At 43.1% G+C, this 17,810-nt stretch overlaps 1 protein-coding gene across 1 annotated transcript in view; it reads right to left on the bottom strand.

Moving 5' to 3' along the window:
- Positions 1-17,810, bottom strand: part of USP32 (ubiquitin specific peptidase 32) — a 167,202-nt gene that overhangs the window by 87,472 nt on the left and 61,920 nt on the right. The window contains 4 exon segments of the mRNA XM_040422276.1: positions 1,618-1,720; positions 1,824-1,885; positions 13,421-13,504; positions 15,467-15,529. Of these exon segments, the coding sequence (XP_040278210.1) occupies positions 1,618-1,720; positions 1,824-1,885; positions 13,421-13,504; positions 15,467-15,529 (312 nt within the window).

Below are 17,810 nucleotides of genomic sequence, written 5' to 3'. Positions count from 1 at the left end.
TCCCCTTCACCTGGCACTCGGTCACTGGATGATTCACCCAGTTTCCGAGTGCCTCTACAGTCAATTGTATCTGCACCCACAGGAATCTGCTCATCAAGGCCAGCATCGCGCCAGATATTGATATTGATCTGAACAACGGGGAGATGCGCGACTGTGCAGGGATCAGGAGTGATGCAGGTGCCGGGGAGTGGGATACGTATGACCTGTAACAATAAGTGATAAAAAAAAAAACATACATAGACCAAAATGGTATCAATAAAAATGACAGTTCACCCCACAAAAAAAGAGCCCTTACACAACTCTACAACTATAAATGGAAATATAAAAAAGTTGTGTGGGTCAGAATATGGTGACCTTGATTAGGTGGTACATAAAGGTGTGCGTGCTCCTCCTCTCATCAGTTGCTGGATGCACAGAGGTAACTAGGAGCAGCACACTATATGTGCAGGGCCTGCGCTCCTGAATGTAGATGTCCAACGGCATAGGTAGGTTTAGATTAGGACCTGCCTGACTGAGACCACCTTGGTGCTGGTAAGGTATTGAAAGGTATTAAAACAGCAAAAATTACATAATTTTGGTATCACTATAATCGTATAATTATATTTAATAAGAAATAAGAAAAAAGTAACAAAAAAGGAAGGTATTAAAAGAACTGCAGGCACTGATTTATTACTTTGTGTACGTTCCTTTAAGAGAAATTCAAGATCTGGTTAAAATGAATGCTGGGGCTTTTATAAAGCATCGGTTTGTATGTAATATTAGGGGCAGGTAGTTGGAGACTAACATGTAGGTTTGCTTCTAGGCCTGAAAGGGAATGTAATTAAGGTTTCCTGTTTTACTACAGAATAATTTGATATTAGGAAATCGTCCTTTATGGAAACACTATCTTGAGGACCACATCTTGGGTAGTTTACATTCATATAGCACTGTTATTATTGCTTCTGATCAGAATAATAATCTGAGCAGAAGTACAGCACTTTTGGTGGAGGAAATTCATGCATGTTCATATATGTCTCGTGCTTTTCAGCATTGCGCTGATATTCTAATGCTTGGGGGCCGGAGATGTAGCACATGTCAAAGCGATGACAGCGGAAAGAAAAACTGTTACACTCATCTGTCAAAACACATTTTCACTAGTCCATCGGATGAGCCACACGATTCCTCTAATTAGGTCACCATTCAGCATTCTAAATTAAACGAACATCTTGTAGTAGTTTAGTAGTAGTTTAAACATGTAATGGAAACACAAATTTACTTGTGACAAGTATTAAGAGAAATAAATGGTAAAAAAGTTTTACAAGTAAAGGTCAGGGCAAGTAGTGTGACGTACATTAGTGAACAAGCAAGCTGAAAATGGGGAACCGAGTGATTCCCATCTTATCCCAGACTTAGAGTTACTCCGCCTGCCTCCATCAAAACATATACATGTACGAATACGGTTCTCACCAGTTATAAATCCATCTTTTTGAGCAAGGAGCTTCAATGCTATTTTCCATTGTGAAGACTAAATTGTGCTATTATTGATTATCAAGTTGCAAAAACAGAATTAATGTCTACAGGAATCATGCAAATAGACATCTATATCCTGAGTGCCATAAACCTGTAATAAAAGCTTACATATTTGACATATTCTTTCCACTGCTGCCACCACTGCATAGATATGAGAAACCAATTGTGCCCAAATTGAAGGCCATGCCGACTCTCTCTTTCCAACCATCCCCTGCAAATAAAAATAATATATGTTATAATATTAGGTTGTAAAACAAAATCTGACGCAAACCATGCAAAAAATAAATAAAAAAATTTCAATAAATATGTTGTACCTAATGATCTGCCCTTCTTCTTCTGGAGTGGCTGGTCGTAAACCCAAAACTATGTGGCAAACCTAAAAAATAAAAAATAAAGAGGACGTTACAATGTAGATCTTCATATAAAGGCTGAAGTGAATAATAGAAATAATATTAGTAGAGCAAACTCAACTTTTATCCAAAGAACAAGTACATGTGTACAAGTCATATCCTATATAGATTTCCAGTTGACCTATGACTACCACCACTCACTAGGAGGGAGAAACTTAAAGCTGTATTCCAGCTTGTACCCCAATTTCAAATGTGGCCAGGACAGCGCTGTAACTGAATAATCACTCACTCCGTTCCAGAGCTGAGTCTTGCAAAGGTACTTCCATTCCCAGCGTGTAAACTTCCAGAAGTGGTCACTTGCTCTGCTGCAACCAATCACTGGCCTCAGCGATGACGTGTCCCCAAAGCAGCATGTCACTGCTTGGCATGTCATTGGGGAAATGGCACTGCTGAGGCCCTGTCCAGAAGTTTACAGGCCAGGGACCAGAAGGAGCCAGACCAGTATACTGGAATGGATTGTCGGGGAGCAGGTGGAATACCCCTTTAATACTGCCAGGGAGCACTTTGGGAGCAGGTAGTGAACCTAAAGCTGAATTTGAAGTTTTTGGCTTAAAGGGCTTTTCTGGGAGACAAATGGTAATGTTGCATACATTAATAGTACAGGATTATTAGAAGATTATTAGAAACTTTGTAATTATATCTTATCAGAGAAAAATGTCTTTCTCCCCCATCTAAAAACAACATTCTCTGCTGAATGTCTTGAGAGAGAAAACAGATGATCAGATTATATGGTGCGCATAGAAGACTATGGAAAGGGGGAGGTGGTAGGAAGAATGAGCTGCAGTGAGAGAAAGACATACACACACTATGCATAGAAGTCTGTGGCAAGGAGTGAGCTGCTAGAGGGAGAAAAAGGCATTTTCTCTGATGAGATATATTACAAGTTCCTTATATTCACCTTTACTATTGATTTATGCAACATTTTTGGACTGTAAATTGACCATTTAAGAATTGATGATCTATCCTTAGAATTGATCGATCCTTAGGAAAAAAAATTATTTTCTGTCCAGTTTCACATAAGAAAAAAATTGACAACATTAAAACACTTCATTATCTTTACTGTGTACAATAGCCACATGTGGTTGGATTTTGGGTTTTTGCCATCAAAGCAGAAACCCACCAAAGCAAGAGCCTGCCAGATGTAACATAATAATAAATAAAAAGGCACAGGACACTAGCACATTGCAAGAATAAATTCATCTGCTAATGCGCTATTGTACACGTAAAACCGCCAAACACCACATGAGTCTGGACAATGGCCTTACCTGCATCAAGAATCACAGATAATGAAAAGTATATAAATGTCTATAAGTCAATGATTCTCTCCTTTTATCAATAAAGCACAGCCTTCTCGTTTCTCACAATTAGTTTCCTACAGCATTTATATTGAATTCCACATTAAAAGCCGTAAACTAGCACGAGCACAGAGAGCGTCACATTATATAAAGCGGACTTGACTTTTTTCACGCACAATGAATGACTGCATTGCCCAGATGATTGATTCTTGGATCATTTGACACTGACAAAGACCGATATATCAGACCATCGTTCCACTTTATAAGAAGCTTTCCTTTAGCCAGCGGGGCTTAAGTATTACTGAGTTTATATGGCCTTTGTCAAAGTGTTGGGAAAGTTACTGCTAAAGCTCTGCTTGGACAGAAGAGCAGGATGGAAAAGTGATACCTAAACAAATATAATAATGATTTTGATGTAAACCTATATTGGGGAAGGGTAAAACAAGCAAGGTAATATCTACGCGGTATGCCTTAGAACAAACCACTGTCTGTGTGGGGTTAATATAAAAATTATCATTTCCAAGTGCTGTTTCAATACAGTTTACGATATCATATTGCTCGTTAATAATAAACTCTGTCTGAAGATAATTTATGGGTTGACCAGTGGCAAGCAGCACAGCTTACCTTACTAAAAGAATGTATTCCAGGATATTAAAGTATACATATGGATGATGAACGTAAGATATTGCTTCTGTTACACAATGACCGAGATAGCTACCATTTCAGAGAAATGCAAGGAGTGGTTTTCTTACTTTTTGGAAAGATTAAAGTATGGAAAACCTGAGAGATGAAGGATGTATTACACAGCCCGATGAGAGATTGTCTGGCTCATCGGGTTGTATAATACAGCCTTCATCTCTCATTCTAAGGCCTCATGCACACGACCGTTGTGTGCATCCGCGTCCGTTCCGTCATTTTTCACAGTTTAGCGGAGGTCAAGTTCATTTCTATGGACCTGTGAAAAAAAAATGATAGTGCTCCGTTTTTTCTCCGCGTCCGTGATCCGTGATTCCAGTCCGTCCAAAAATTTAACCTGTCCTATTCTCGTCAGTGGAAAACGGAGGACGGACCCATTGAGGTCAATGGGTCAGTCCAAAAAACGGATGCACAACTGGTATGTCATCTGTGTCCGCGTCTGTGTCCGTTTTTTTCTACAAGACCTTGGTGCAATAAAATTACACTTTTCATTAACCTTCCTTTTTTTCCCCGTCAGACAAAAACAAAAAGGAAGACACAAGGAAACACAACTGAAGCAAAATCGGACACGGACCACTGAAGCCAAATCACTGACAGTGAAAAAACACTGTCGTGTGCATGAGGCCTAATCCTGCCTGTAGTAATATTACCTCTGTGTATAGATAAGCAAATAACTGCAGTAAAGTGATCTATACAGACCAAGAAGTGGTGCCTATTATTTGGCTTATTGGCCAGTGCGAAAACTGCAGGATTTTATGGTTTTTATTTAAATATAGATGTTGACATGAAAACTTAAAAATAACATCACCAAAAGTTCTCTAAAAATATCCAATTTTTTTTTAAAATAATGTCATTTTATGAGGACACATTTCTGGCCTTGATTTGGTCATAAAACAGCTTAAAGGTTCATCCAGTAGAAGCGAGGGGCTGGAGACCACGCTGATGTATCACAGAACAGCATTCTACAGCTGCTCTGTATTGTTAAAGGGGTTTTCTGAGACTTCTATACTGGAGCTCAGACAGGAACCACTCCGCTAAATCCTGGCATAATACATCTGTACAGGGCACCGATGTGCTGTGCCAGTATATAACCAAGCTTTAGGGGAGCACAGACAGGAGCCACTCCGCTCAGCTAAATCCTGGCATAATACATCTGTACAGGGCACCGATGTGCTGTGCCAGTATATAACCAAGCTTAAGGGGAGCACAGACAGGAGCCACTCCGCTCAGCTAAATCCTGGCATAATACATCTGTACAGGGCACAGGGCACCGATGTGCTGTGCCAGTATATAACCAAGCTTAAGGGGAGCACAGACAGGAGCCACTCCGCTCAGCTAAATCCTGGCATAATACATCTGTACAGGGCACAGGGCACCGATGTGCTGTGCCAGTAAATAACCAAGCTTAAGGGTAGCACAGACACGAGCCGATCCGCTCAGCTAAATCCTGGCATAATACATCTGTACAGGGCACAGGGCACCGATGTGCTGTGCCAGTAAATAACCAAGCTTAAGGGTAGCACAGACACGAGCCGATCCGCTCAGCTAAATCCTGGCATAATACATCTGTACAGGGCACCGATGAGCTGTGCCAGTATATAACCAAGCTTAAGGGGAGCACAGACAGGAGCCACTCTGCTCAGCTAAATCCTGGCATAATACATCTGTACAGGGCACAGGGCACCGATGTGCTGTGCCAGTAAATAACCAAGCTTAAGGGTAGCACAGACACGAGCCGATCCGCTCAGCTAAATCCTGGCATAATACATCTGTACAGGGCACAGGGCACCGATGTGCTGTGCCAGTAAATAACCAAGCTTAAGGGTAGCACAGACACGAGCCGATCCGCTCAGCTAAATCCTGGCATAATACATCTGTACAGGGCACCGATGTGCTGTGCCAGTATATAACCAAGCTTAAGGGGAGCACAGACAGGAGCCACTCCACTCAGCTAAATCCTGGCATAATACATCTGTACAGGGCACAGGGCACCGGGCACCGATGTGCTGTGCCAGTAAATAACCAAGCTTAAGGGTAGCACAGACACGAGCCGATCCGCTCAGCTAAATCCTGGCATAATACATCTGTACAGGGCACAGGGCACCGATGTGCTGTGCCAGTAAATAACCAAGCTTAAGGGTAGCACAGACACGAGCCGATCCGCTCAGCTAAATCCTGGCATAATACATCTGTACAGGGCACCGATGTGCTGTGCCAGTATATAACCAAGCTTAAGTGGAGCTCAGACAGGAGCCACTCCGCTCAGCTAAATCCTGGCATAATACATCTGTACAGGGCACAGAGCACCGATGTGCTGTGCCAGTATATAACCAAGCTTAAGGGGAGCTCAGACAGGAGCCACTCCGCTCAGCTAAATCCTGGCATAATACATCTGTACAGGGCACCGATGTGCTGTGCCAGTATATAACCAAGCTTAAGGGGAGCTCAGACGGGAGCCACTCCGCTCAGCTAAATCCTGGCATAATACATCTGTACAGGGCACAGGGCACCGATGTGCTGTGCCAGTATATAACCAAGCTTAAGGGGAGCTCAGACAGGAGCCACTCCGCTCAGCTAAATCCTGGCATAATACATCTGTACAGGGCACAGGGCACCGATGTGCTGTGCCAGTATATAACCAAGCTTAAGGGGAGCTCAGACGGGAGCCACTCCGCTCAGCTAAATCCTGGCATAATACATCTGTACAGGGCACAGGGCACCGATGTGCTGTGCCAGTAAATAACCAAGCTTAAGGGTAGCACAGACACGAGCCACTCCGCTCAGCTAAATCCTGGCATAATACATCTGTACAGGGCACAGGGCACCGATGTGCTGTGCCAGTATATAACCAAGCTTAAGGGGAGCTCAGACACGAGCCGATCCGCTCAGCTAAATCCTGGCATAATACATCTGTACAGGGCACAGAGCACCGATGTGCTGTGCCAGTATATAACCAAGCTTAAGGGGAGCTCAGACAGGAGCCACTCCGCTCAGCTAAATCCTGCCATAATACATCTGTACAGGGCACAGGGCACCGATGTGCTGTGCCAGTATATAACCAAGCTTAAGGGGAGCTCAGACGGGAGCCACTCCGCTCAGCTAAATCCTGGCATAATACATCTGTACAGGGCACAGGGCACCGATGTGCTGTGCCAGTATATAACCAAGCTTAAGGGGAGCTCAGACAGGAGCCACTCCGCTCAGCTAAATCCTGGCATAATACATCTGTACAGGGCACAGGGCACCGATGTGCTGTGCCAGTATATAACCAAGCTTAAGGGGAGCTCAGACGGGAACCACTCCGCTCAGCTAAATCCTGGCATAATACATCTGTACAGGGCACAGGGCACCGATGTGCTGTGCCAGTAAATAACCAAGCTTAAGGGTAGCACAGACACGAGCCGATCCGCTCAGCTAAATCCTGGCATAATACATCTGTACAGGGTACAGGGCACCGATGTGCTGTGCCAGTAAATAACCAAGCTTAAGGGTAGCACAGACACGAGCCGATCCGCTCAGCTAAATCCTGGCATAATACATCTGTACAAGGTACAGGGCACCGATGTGCTGTGCCAGTATATAACCAAGCTTAAGGGGAGCACAGACAGGAGCCACTCCGCTCAGCTAAATCCTGGCATAATACATCTGTACAGGGCACAGGGCACCGGTGTGCTGTGCCAGTATATAACCAAGCTTAAGTGGAGCTCAGACAGGAGCCACTCCGCTCAGCTAAATCCTGGCATAATACATCTGTACAGGGCACAGGGCACCGATGTGCTGTGCCAGTATATAACCAAGCTTAAGGGGAGCACAGACAAGAGCCACTCTGCTCAGCTAAATCCTGGCATAATACATCTGTACAGGCCTCATGTACACGACCGTTGTGTTTTGCGTTCCGGAAGGTCATTGATTTAACTGCCTATTCTTGTCCACAAAACAGACCAGAATAGGACAGGTTATATTTTTTGTGCGGACGACGGAACGGAGCGATGGGAGCGGACAGCATACGGAGTGCTGTCCGCATCTTTTGCGGCCACATTGAATTGAATGGGTCCACATCCAAGCCGCAAAAACTGCGGCTCGGATGCGGATCAAAGCGGTTGTGTGCATGAGGCCTAAGTTAGAAATTTTTGGCCTAAAAAAAAAGGACCAAAACTGTGTGAAGAAGCCCGATAATAGTCCTGTCTAAAGGGATCATTACACAGACACCTCACTGTGAATAAGGTCCAGAGATCAGGAAGGATCCAATTAAAATATCAGTCTGTATTAGCCAAAGTTATAAACTCAAGCTTGAGTCACAGGGTAGTCTTAACAGCTTGCGTGTTCTGGATTATAAATCCATCATCGCTTCGGTTAAAAAAAAAACTGATTTGAACGTGCACAGTGTGATGTCTAATTTTCCCCGTGATGGCACTGCCGGGAAACTGAACAATTGCTGACAGGTTTCCGCTCAGATTACAGCTGCTGGATGGGGTCCCTGCAGTGGAACACTTTGTGATCAGCTAATTGTCAAGGGAACTTTCTAATAACTCAGCATTGTGCAAATTAAACTGTGATTCAAATACTAGTATAATGTATTATTAAAGGGCATCTGTCAGCAGTTTTGTACCTGTGACACTGGTTGACCTGTTACATGTGCACTTGGCACCTGAAGGCATCTGTGTTGGTCCCGTGTTGATATGTGCACGCATTGCTGAGAAAACTCAAGTTTTAATATATGCAAATGAGCCCCTAGGAGCAATGTGGGCGGTGCCGTTACACTTCTCTCTACAACTATCATGTCCTCTGCACTTTGATTGAGGGCCAGGCAGTGTAAACATGATCATGCCTGGCTCTGATTTCTCTGAAAGTCAATCAAAGCGGAGAGGGCATGGTAGTAGCAGAGAGAGCAGAGCCTCTAGGTGTAATGGCAATTGCAATGCATTTTTCTCAGCAATGCGGGCACATAGGAACACGGGACCAACACAGATGTCTTCAGCTGCCAAGCGCACACGTAACAGGTCAGCCAGTGTCCTAGGTACAAATCTGCTGACAGATGCCTTTTAAATATATAAAAAAGCTATATTTCAACATAAAATCTCTCACATAGTAAGGCTTTGTCCCTTCTTACTAGCATATAGTTTGCACTTGGCCAGAAATGCATGCAAACTGTAGGATGGGAATGTCCAGATCTGTACACTACACTGATCCGGAGCTGACCACCACCCTGATGTTTTCAGGAATGTGGACTCTCAAACAGAAAGTAAGAAAAAGACCCAACTAACTGCCATCATAATCTGAGCTGAAACAATGTTAATGTCAAAAGAATGAATGGAGCAAAAGATAAGCCTGGTCTCTCATTCATCAGCATGAGAAGCACCTTGCAGAGTTCGGAATATGTACGAGCGGCCAAAAAAAGGGCAATTTTCATCACTCACTCTCCTAATGCCTACTCTTTCACTGTCATCTGTTTAATCGAACTGACTACGGGTAATAGTGTGTGACTGATTGATTTCGGCTCCTTTTTCAGACTTTCTCCGGCTTCAGAACATTTCCAGTGGTATATAATGAGATGACCGATTAACCGGTGACGGAAACCCAGCTGCTCTTTCATGTGCCAGTTCTACGCCGACAGTCAGGGATGAGAGAGATTAAGGCGTGGCACAAGAGGTTTCATCATCTACATATATTGCCTAAATTTGCCCTTAGGCTCCATTCACACGTTCGTAATAATGGGTCCTCATCCGTTCTGCAAATTGCGGAACGGGTGCAGACCCATTCATTCTCTATGGGGTAGTGTATGAATGGGTCCGCATCCGCATTTCCGGAGCACGCCGCCGACCTTCCAATGCGCGGCTCCAGAAAAAAAAATAGAACATGTCCTATTCTTGTCCGCATTTGCGAACAAGAATAGGCATTTCTATGGGGGTGCCGGCTGGATTCGCAAGCACTACGGAGGTGTGAATGGACCCTAATCATTTAAAAATTTTGGTGGGAGGGATTTATAAAAGGCTGTATGGCCGTTTCCTGATGTACAAAAACTGCTATTTCAGCACAAAAATCATGACTTTTCAATTTTACATCACTCTCCAGTCAGTGTCAATTTGCTTTTCTCTGGCGCACAGACTAGCACAGGGTACTTCACACTTAATACATTTGTAGCATCTTATGTCAGCACACATCTGGCATCAGTTTGGATAAATATTACCCTGTGGTAAAAAAAAATGTAGCTGACATCTTAAAGGGGTTGTCTCACTTCAGCTAATAGCATTTATCATGTAGAGAAAGTTAATACCACTTACTAATGTATTGTGATTGTCCATATTGCCTCCTTCCCTGGCTGGATTCATTTTTCTTTCACATTATACACTGCTCATATCCAGGGGGTTATGGTCACCGCTGCAGTGCACATTCGAGGTAGTCGAGATGGGAGTTGTTGTGCATGCGTGTCCTGCAGTGTGCAAGCACGGCCACCGCTGCTGGATTACAGGGTGGTCGGAACCATGGAGACGAGCAGTGTATAATGTGACGGGAAAATGAATGAAGCCAGCAAAGGAGGCAATATGGACAATCCCAATACATTCGTAAGTGCCTTGTATTATATTTTCTCTACAGAATAAATGCCACTTACTGAAGTGAGACAACCCCTTTAAGAAAACACATGACTTTATATCCTCAGAGTATTGCAGCATCATGCTATACATGAATAAACCAGCAAACCAAATCACAATTACCCTCAATTGGTAAATGAAAAAGGTACTCGACTAATTGGCCTTGGCCATAGAGCCGTTGGCTATGCGAGTCAGAATAGACCCACAATTTCATGGAATCTGCATAGGAGAGCAGGAGGATAGGGTCGGCTTATATGCTGATGACATGGTGTTCTTTATGTCTCAGACAGAATCCACACTCCCCAGAGCAATCTCTATAATTGAAGCATTTAGCCAGTATTCTGGACTGAGGATTAACTGTGTCCCCTATACTCACTAGACGATGCATTCCCCCAGGGAGAACTACCCGTGGTACCTAGGGTATATATATATATATATATATATATATATATATATAAAACCAAGGATGCCACCTCCTTCCACATATTGAATATTCACCCTCTCCTAGAATACTGCGTATGGCGAGGGCTACCACTCTCAGTATCTGGGAGAATTCATTGAATAAAATTAATTATCCTACCCAAATGCCTGTATATATTGCAACCCGCCCCCTATGTGGTCCCAAAGACATTCTTTCAGAAACTCGCATCCTTAATGTCACCTTTCATTTGGGGTACAAATAGACCGAAGTTGTCTATACTAAACTTGGCGCGTCCTAAGAAGGAAGGTGGCATGTCTTTACCAGATATATACCTATATTACCTAGCTGGGCAACTGAGAAATATAAAGTCCTGGTTATTACCAACTGGCACTCTGCAGACAAGAGCGTCATCTTGCTAAATACCTAGATCTCAATACTCTATGGCCAGTTCTAGAACAACCTAAATTGTTTCCTCGTAGGCTGCTACCTATTCATAGGGTGGCTGTTCAAGTATGGTCGGCGTGTAAACACTTACATAAAGTTGGGTCTGATCTGGTGGAGACGCCGGTCTGGGATAACCCCATGTTTCCTGATCTGATGTTACTGCAGGACGGTGCATTTTGGAAGGAGCGAGGGGTTGTCACTCTGAGGGACTTGTACAACGATAACATCTTTAATGATTTTGAGTCTCTGAGTCGCAGACACAAGTTACCCAGAAATGCATTTTATAGGTTTCTGCAAATTCGACATGCTATGCAAACACACTATCGTGATACCCCAGTCCTATTGTCCACATTTCCGATGATTAGAGTCATACGCTCTCAAGGCCCACGTGGCTTTATATCGGCACTTTACACCCATCTCCTGTGTGTCAAACTAAAAGGTACCCCGATGCAGGCACTGTCAGAATGGAGGATAGTAATCCCAGATTTGTCTGATGAAGACAATGAGGAAATTCTAGAATCTCCCACACTAGTATCGCCAGCCATAAACAATAAATTCATACAACTATGCATAATACATCAGAGCTATTTATCCCCACTCAGGCTGCCCAGGATGGGCAGGCTTGCCCACTCCAGGTGCCATAGATGTGCATCAGAAAATGCTGATTTTTGGCATCTTATATATGGAGGTGGTGACTCTACTCACAGACCTGTTGAGGTGTACAGTACCACTTCATCCCAAGGTTTGTCTCTTTGGTATTCTTGACGAGATCCTATACTCCCATCATACCAGGGTATTTTTGAGAGAAACCCTATTTTTGGCACGAAAGGCGATAGCCATTAGATGGATGGGAGACAGAGCACCAACACTAACACAATGGAAACTATTGGTCAACACTGTGATCCCGTATGAGAATATAGTGTTCAAATACAGAGGCTGTATACCTAAAATCCAAAAGGTGTGGGGTGTATGGTGTTCATCTACACAAACACTTTACTCTGCTCGCAGATTGACAGAGGCATTGCAAGCGGAACAGACTAGACACTTGTAATGTTTAACCGGATAGAAGAGATGGGAATCAACAGATCTAGATGTATCACCTCTGTTATCATTGCTACCACTATTCTTGCGATGTGGTCCATCCGTCTAGAGATAGGAATGAATCTCCCGACGGCCCAGGTGTTGAATGTTTATTTATTTCCTGTTTATTTTTTCTTATACAACTTAGTTTTATTATGCTGATGTACATTATAAAGGTTATGTTCGAACCTGAAAGACATTGTTTTTGACTTTATGTGTTCAATAAAGCAAATAAAAATAAATAAAAAAGGTACTCGACTAGTTAAACAAACGCTATGCGCTTTCTTTCCTAGACGTGACACTTCTTTTTTTAATTATTATTAACTTTAGGGAACACAGCTCACTATACTTTAAAATAATCTATTGTACACAGTAATACAGTACTATAAAAAATAAAAAACACTAACGGCCCCTTCACATCAGCCTCCTAGAAACGCTCATTTCTGATAACCCCTGTGTAAAGGTTCTACCGGTCACGCAATAAACGAGCAAATGCTCATTCATCGGGTGAAAACATCCTTGATACGGACACCAAACTGGGCAGTTGATCATTCTGTGTAAACAGGAATCTGATGCCTAGAAACAATGAAGCTGTAAGGAAATGAATGATCGCAGTAGTGATCGCTCATTCCCATGCAGAGGAAATGATTGCTGCATGTAAATGCAGCTTTCACCTCTGACGAGCAGGCAATTATCGGGAACGAAAACTCCTTCTCGATAATTGCCTGCACAGTCGGCCCATGTAAAGAGGCCTTATCAGCATGCTTGTGACAGAGCACATTAACATACAGGGCGCTTCCATGGGGTTAGAGACTGATATAAATAAAAGTATACCTGATACAACACTACTGTAAATTATCTAACGCTCCGTGAAATATCTCTTGGACCGTTTTTCTCATACGTAAAGGGTAAAAACCCATCTGGTGAAATAGAATGAGACCACTTCATTATTTTTTACATGATCACAATGCTTACCTGGAACAGAAGATTTAAAAACTCATTGGCAAGAGCACTTTTAACACTCCATATCTGGTAATCTTCCAGGGTGAGATGCCCATTCTGTAGAAAAGTGCAAATGAATATCATGAAATATCTTATTAAACACGCAGAGGGTCTAAAAAACATATTTACAGCATAAAACTGTGGTGCCCGAGGACCTGTCACCATACTTGACTTGTCTGTTTTACTATATCATTTTATTCCCCATGAAATAACTATTCTGGAGCATGTTTTCTCATAACGCTATATTGTTCCTCAGCTATTGCTACTAGAAGTTTATTAATGAATACACATCTGGGTGGCACCAGTGTGGGGGTGTTCTAACACTGTCCACGTGAGACTGTGAAGGAAGGTACCCCCAACTGGTAGCGCCCAGTTGTAGATCCATTATTAGGCTTCTAGTAGCAATAAATGAGGAATGGAACATACATGAAAATGTCCTCCTAAATAATTACCATATGGGTCATAAAATTATTTAGTCAGGAGAGGTAACAAGTCCTTTTTTAGAAATGCCAATGGCCTATTAATGTATTCAACCTCCTGGACTTTGCAAAGTTTTATTCTGAAACGCAGTAGATCTGGTTAGGCTTATGGGCACTGCACAGCAAAGACAAAGAAAGCGATTTACATCTATTACAATAGTTAGAAAAAATATAACTAAATGCATAATAACCGAGTTTCTTTCAGATCAGTATTTACAAGAGGCTCCTTTGGCCACCATCTTAATCATGAAGATTTGTTTTTTCACATGCACGCTCGGCCAAGGGTATATGTGCTGTTATTGGTAGAGGTATTTATATCATGAGAACAGACGATCGGGCAGATTGACGCTCACCACAGCTATTTCTGTTGGCTGCACTGCCGTGAACACAACTGTTTTGTGCATGGTGCAGTTTCTCCCAGTAAGTTGAGGGTCCTTTAACATAGGCGATGATAACATTGACCAACGTAAATGTGCCATCGATAATTCGACAAGCAAGAGCTTTTTTTTTTTCTTCAGGTGATCGTATCTTTTATGTAGCAAAAAAAAAATATTTTCTTTGTCGCAGCACATTGTCCTGTAAATGGGGGATGTGCTTCTGGCAAGTGAAAACTGTTTGGAGATGAACTATAGCAGGGGTAGGCAACCTGTGGCACTCCAGCTGTTGTGAAACTACAACTCCCAGCGTGCATACTTCTCCTCTGCTCTTCTCAGAACTCTCACAGAAATGAATGGAGCATGCTGGGAATTGTAGTTTCCCAACAGCTGGAGTGCAGAAGGTTGCCGATATCTGAACTATAGTATTAAAAGGGTTATCCAGCCTTGGAGCTGAAAAACCTTTAGGCCCTCCTCTGTCCTGCTAAACAAAAAAAATCCTTACTTTTCCATGGTGCCGCTGTTCCTCTGTCCCCGGCTGCTTTGAGTCCAAGCAAGAGGCAGCTTGGTCCCATGACAGCTGTGGCCAATCACAGGCCTCAGTGGTTACAGCAGCTTGATCGGTACATCACTGCTGTAATGTGGTGTTCAACCCACTGTGACCGCTGAGGATTGGCGGCATTGGTCATGGAAGCAAACTGCTTCCTGATGCTGCGCCTACTGAAAGTGCCCGGAATGGAGCCACGGCTGGAGCGCAGAGAGGCAAGTGTAGAAATTTGTGTTCAAGGGAACAGCGGAGGACCCCAGTGGTCGTCAGCTCCAAGGCCAGACAACGCCTTAAACTATCTTTGGCCCCCATACTCACAATGATTGCTAAATAAAAATGGCACTGACAAAGCGCTGATCATAAGCTGTATCATCATTTGGCTATTGCTAAAGGACAGAAATTTGTCTCTGTAAGAGGACCCATTAATAATTAGCCAATGTACCTCCTAAATATGTATTCATTTTAACATATGTAACCAGGAGATCTGCATTTGACCCATTATGTGACCTCTGAAACCAAGCGGCTGTCACTGCAAAGGCAAAAGAGACTCTAGTTGGAAACTGATACGGAAACACGCTAGTTAACTTGTGTTACATTGCTGCAGGAGAAGACCTCTTACCTTGGTTGTGTCATGAGTTTTTAATATATTGTCTATGATGTCAGAAAGATTCAAGTGTAATTCCTAGAAAAAGTTAAGAATATTGGTAAGCAAACGCATCCACTGCAAGCATGCAATAAAACAACGGAAAAAATAGAGTTATTAGGGCCAATAATAGTAATGCAGATGGATGTGCACTACTGCCAGGTGTTAGTTTGTGAACTATTTCTCAAAGCATATGATCCGTTTTTTTAGTAAAGGTCTAAGGTAGATGGACCTGCTACTGGATGATGGAACAGATCTACTAGGGAGGTAAGCGTATAGGGAACTTTAGCACAGGCCCGAGGTTCCAGAGGCTGGGGGTCGTCATTCTCCGGGCGGGTGCCCCGATTACAGCCATTGAGGTCACAGACTAGGTGACACAGGGAAAGTGCTTAGGGAGAGAGCTACCCGCCCCTTCATCTGTAATAAGGCCACCTCCCTCTATATAAGGAACAACATCAGGCCACATATGTGACTACATACCCTGCTTACGCTCTAAATAGTGCAGAAATTTCACTTTATTTAGTGTCTCTTATTTTATTAGAAATAAAAAAAAGTTATATTTTAACTTTCAACAACAAGGCATACTCAGTCCAGTATATATATTTGTCAAAGCACCTTCAGAAAACCCTTCTGGTTATGGAAAGGTAAAGACTAATCTAATAAAAGGAATTATTCAGTTTAACCATCTGTTTATAAAAGACATCCACTTTTATTTCCACCTTGTAGCCAACATGCACAGCGCTTGGTGAGAACGTTGAGCCTATCACACTCAGACTCTGCTAGAAGACCAAGGAGGTCTGAATGTGAAGGACACAGCGTTCTCAACAAGTGGTGTCTATGTGAGCTACAGGGTGGAAATACAAGTGGATGTATTTATACCCACCTGAGTTCCCCTCAATTCAGGTACACGGTATTAGCTAGACAGGGCTAGTATAGTACATTACCGCTCCTGGGTTCTCCGGCTGTATATTGTAGAAGCTCCTTCTTTCAGCCTGCCCAGCACGGCGTTCAGTTCGGCTTTACCTTGCGCGGCGTCCCGCATGGTTTCAGAGTCAGACGTAGCGTCCCACGTGACTCTACAGCCGCTTCCTGGAGACTGTCCTCAGTGTCCTGGGTCCTACTTTCAAGGAGCTTCTACAATATACAGCCGGAGAACCCAGGAGCGGTAATGTACTATACTAGCCCTGTCTAGCTAATACTGTGTACCTGAACTGAGGGGAACTATATCCTTAACCAACTATACTAACACGATCCTGCTACTTACCACCTGTTGCTGTCCACCTATTACCATCTGGATTCTGTTTATGGGACACAGCAGGTCCGTGCAGTATATGAATTTAGCAGGTCTGTGAAATATACCTTACCATCTGACAACTATATATTTCTGGACTTATCAGTTACACTATTGTTTTCTATGGAAAGTGTGGACTTTTAATTCAGCTTTCGTCTGGATCCCATTTAGCGGGTTGTGCATTCGTAGGCTTGTGCAATCATCAGGCAGCGTATTATAAGATTGTGGACATATGAGATATTTGCCTTCATGTCTGGTGTTTGATATTGCTGTGCCAATATATTTTATTATTATTTTATTATCATTCATTGTTTTATCACCATTGTTTAAGTGGATATATCTATGCAATTTTATAAATTTTTTCCCATTTAGGGAGTGCCCTTCCACATTTCAATTTAATTTAGCTTTTCTTGGGACGGGTGAGTCCAGTGAAATGTGCACCCATTTTATTGTACCCAATTGGTGAGCCACCGAATACATACTTTCTACAAAACTACAACTCCCACCATACCCTGCAGTAGGCTGGTGGCTGTAGGCGTCCAGGCATGCTGGGAGATGTAGTTTTGCAACAGCTGGAGGGCCGCAGGTTGGGCATCTCTGGCCTAGACAGACAGTAAGAAACCCTTCCTACCTATATAGGTAAACTTGACATTCGGGCACCTGGGAAAGCTGTGTAGCACTTTCTGTAGTGTCAGTGAACTGGTACTGTCTAATATCCCTGCACACACAAAAGGAGGTTTTGTAAGAAGCCGTTAAGGGTAGACTCACACCTCTGTTTAACTGATCCGCCAGGCAATAGCCTACCGTAATTCACTGGATCCAGCCTACCCGAAGCCCAATGACTGAGATCCGGCCACTTTCCGGCGAAATGTTAGCTTTCGGCTGGACAAAAACAGTTGCATGTAGATGAGGATAGCCTGCAAGATCAGTTAAACAGAGGTGTGCACCTATCCTATGTTTCTAGCCCTTTGATTGTGCTCTGGGTGTAATGTATTGGAGTTAAGCTCTTCCACTCAAAATTTGAGAACA

The sequence above is a fragment of the Bufo bufo genome, chromosome 3, assembly GCF_905171765.1.
Source record: "Bufo bufo chromosome 3, aBufBuf1.1, whole genome shotgun sequence".
In the NCBI taxonomy this organism is placed as follows: Eukaryota; Metazoa; Chordata; class Amphibia; order Anura; family Bufonidae; genus Bufo; species Bufo bufo.
Note: the sequence above shows the minus strand (reverse complement) of the source record. Positions and strands in the feature narration are given on the sequence as shown.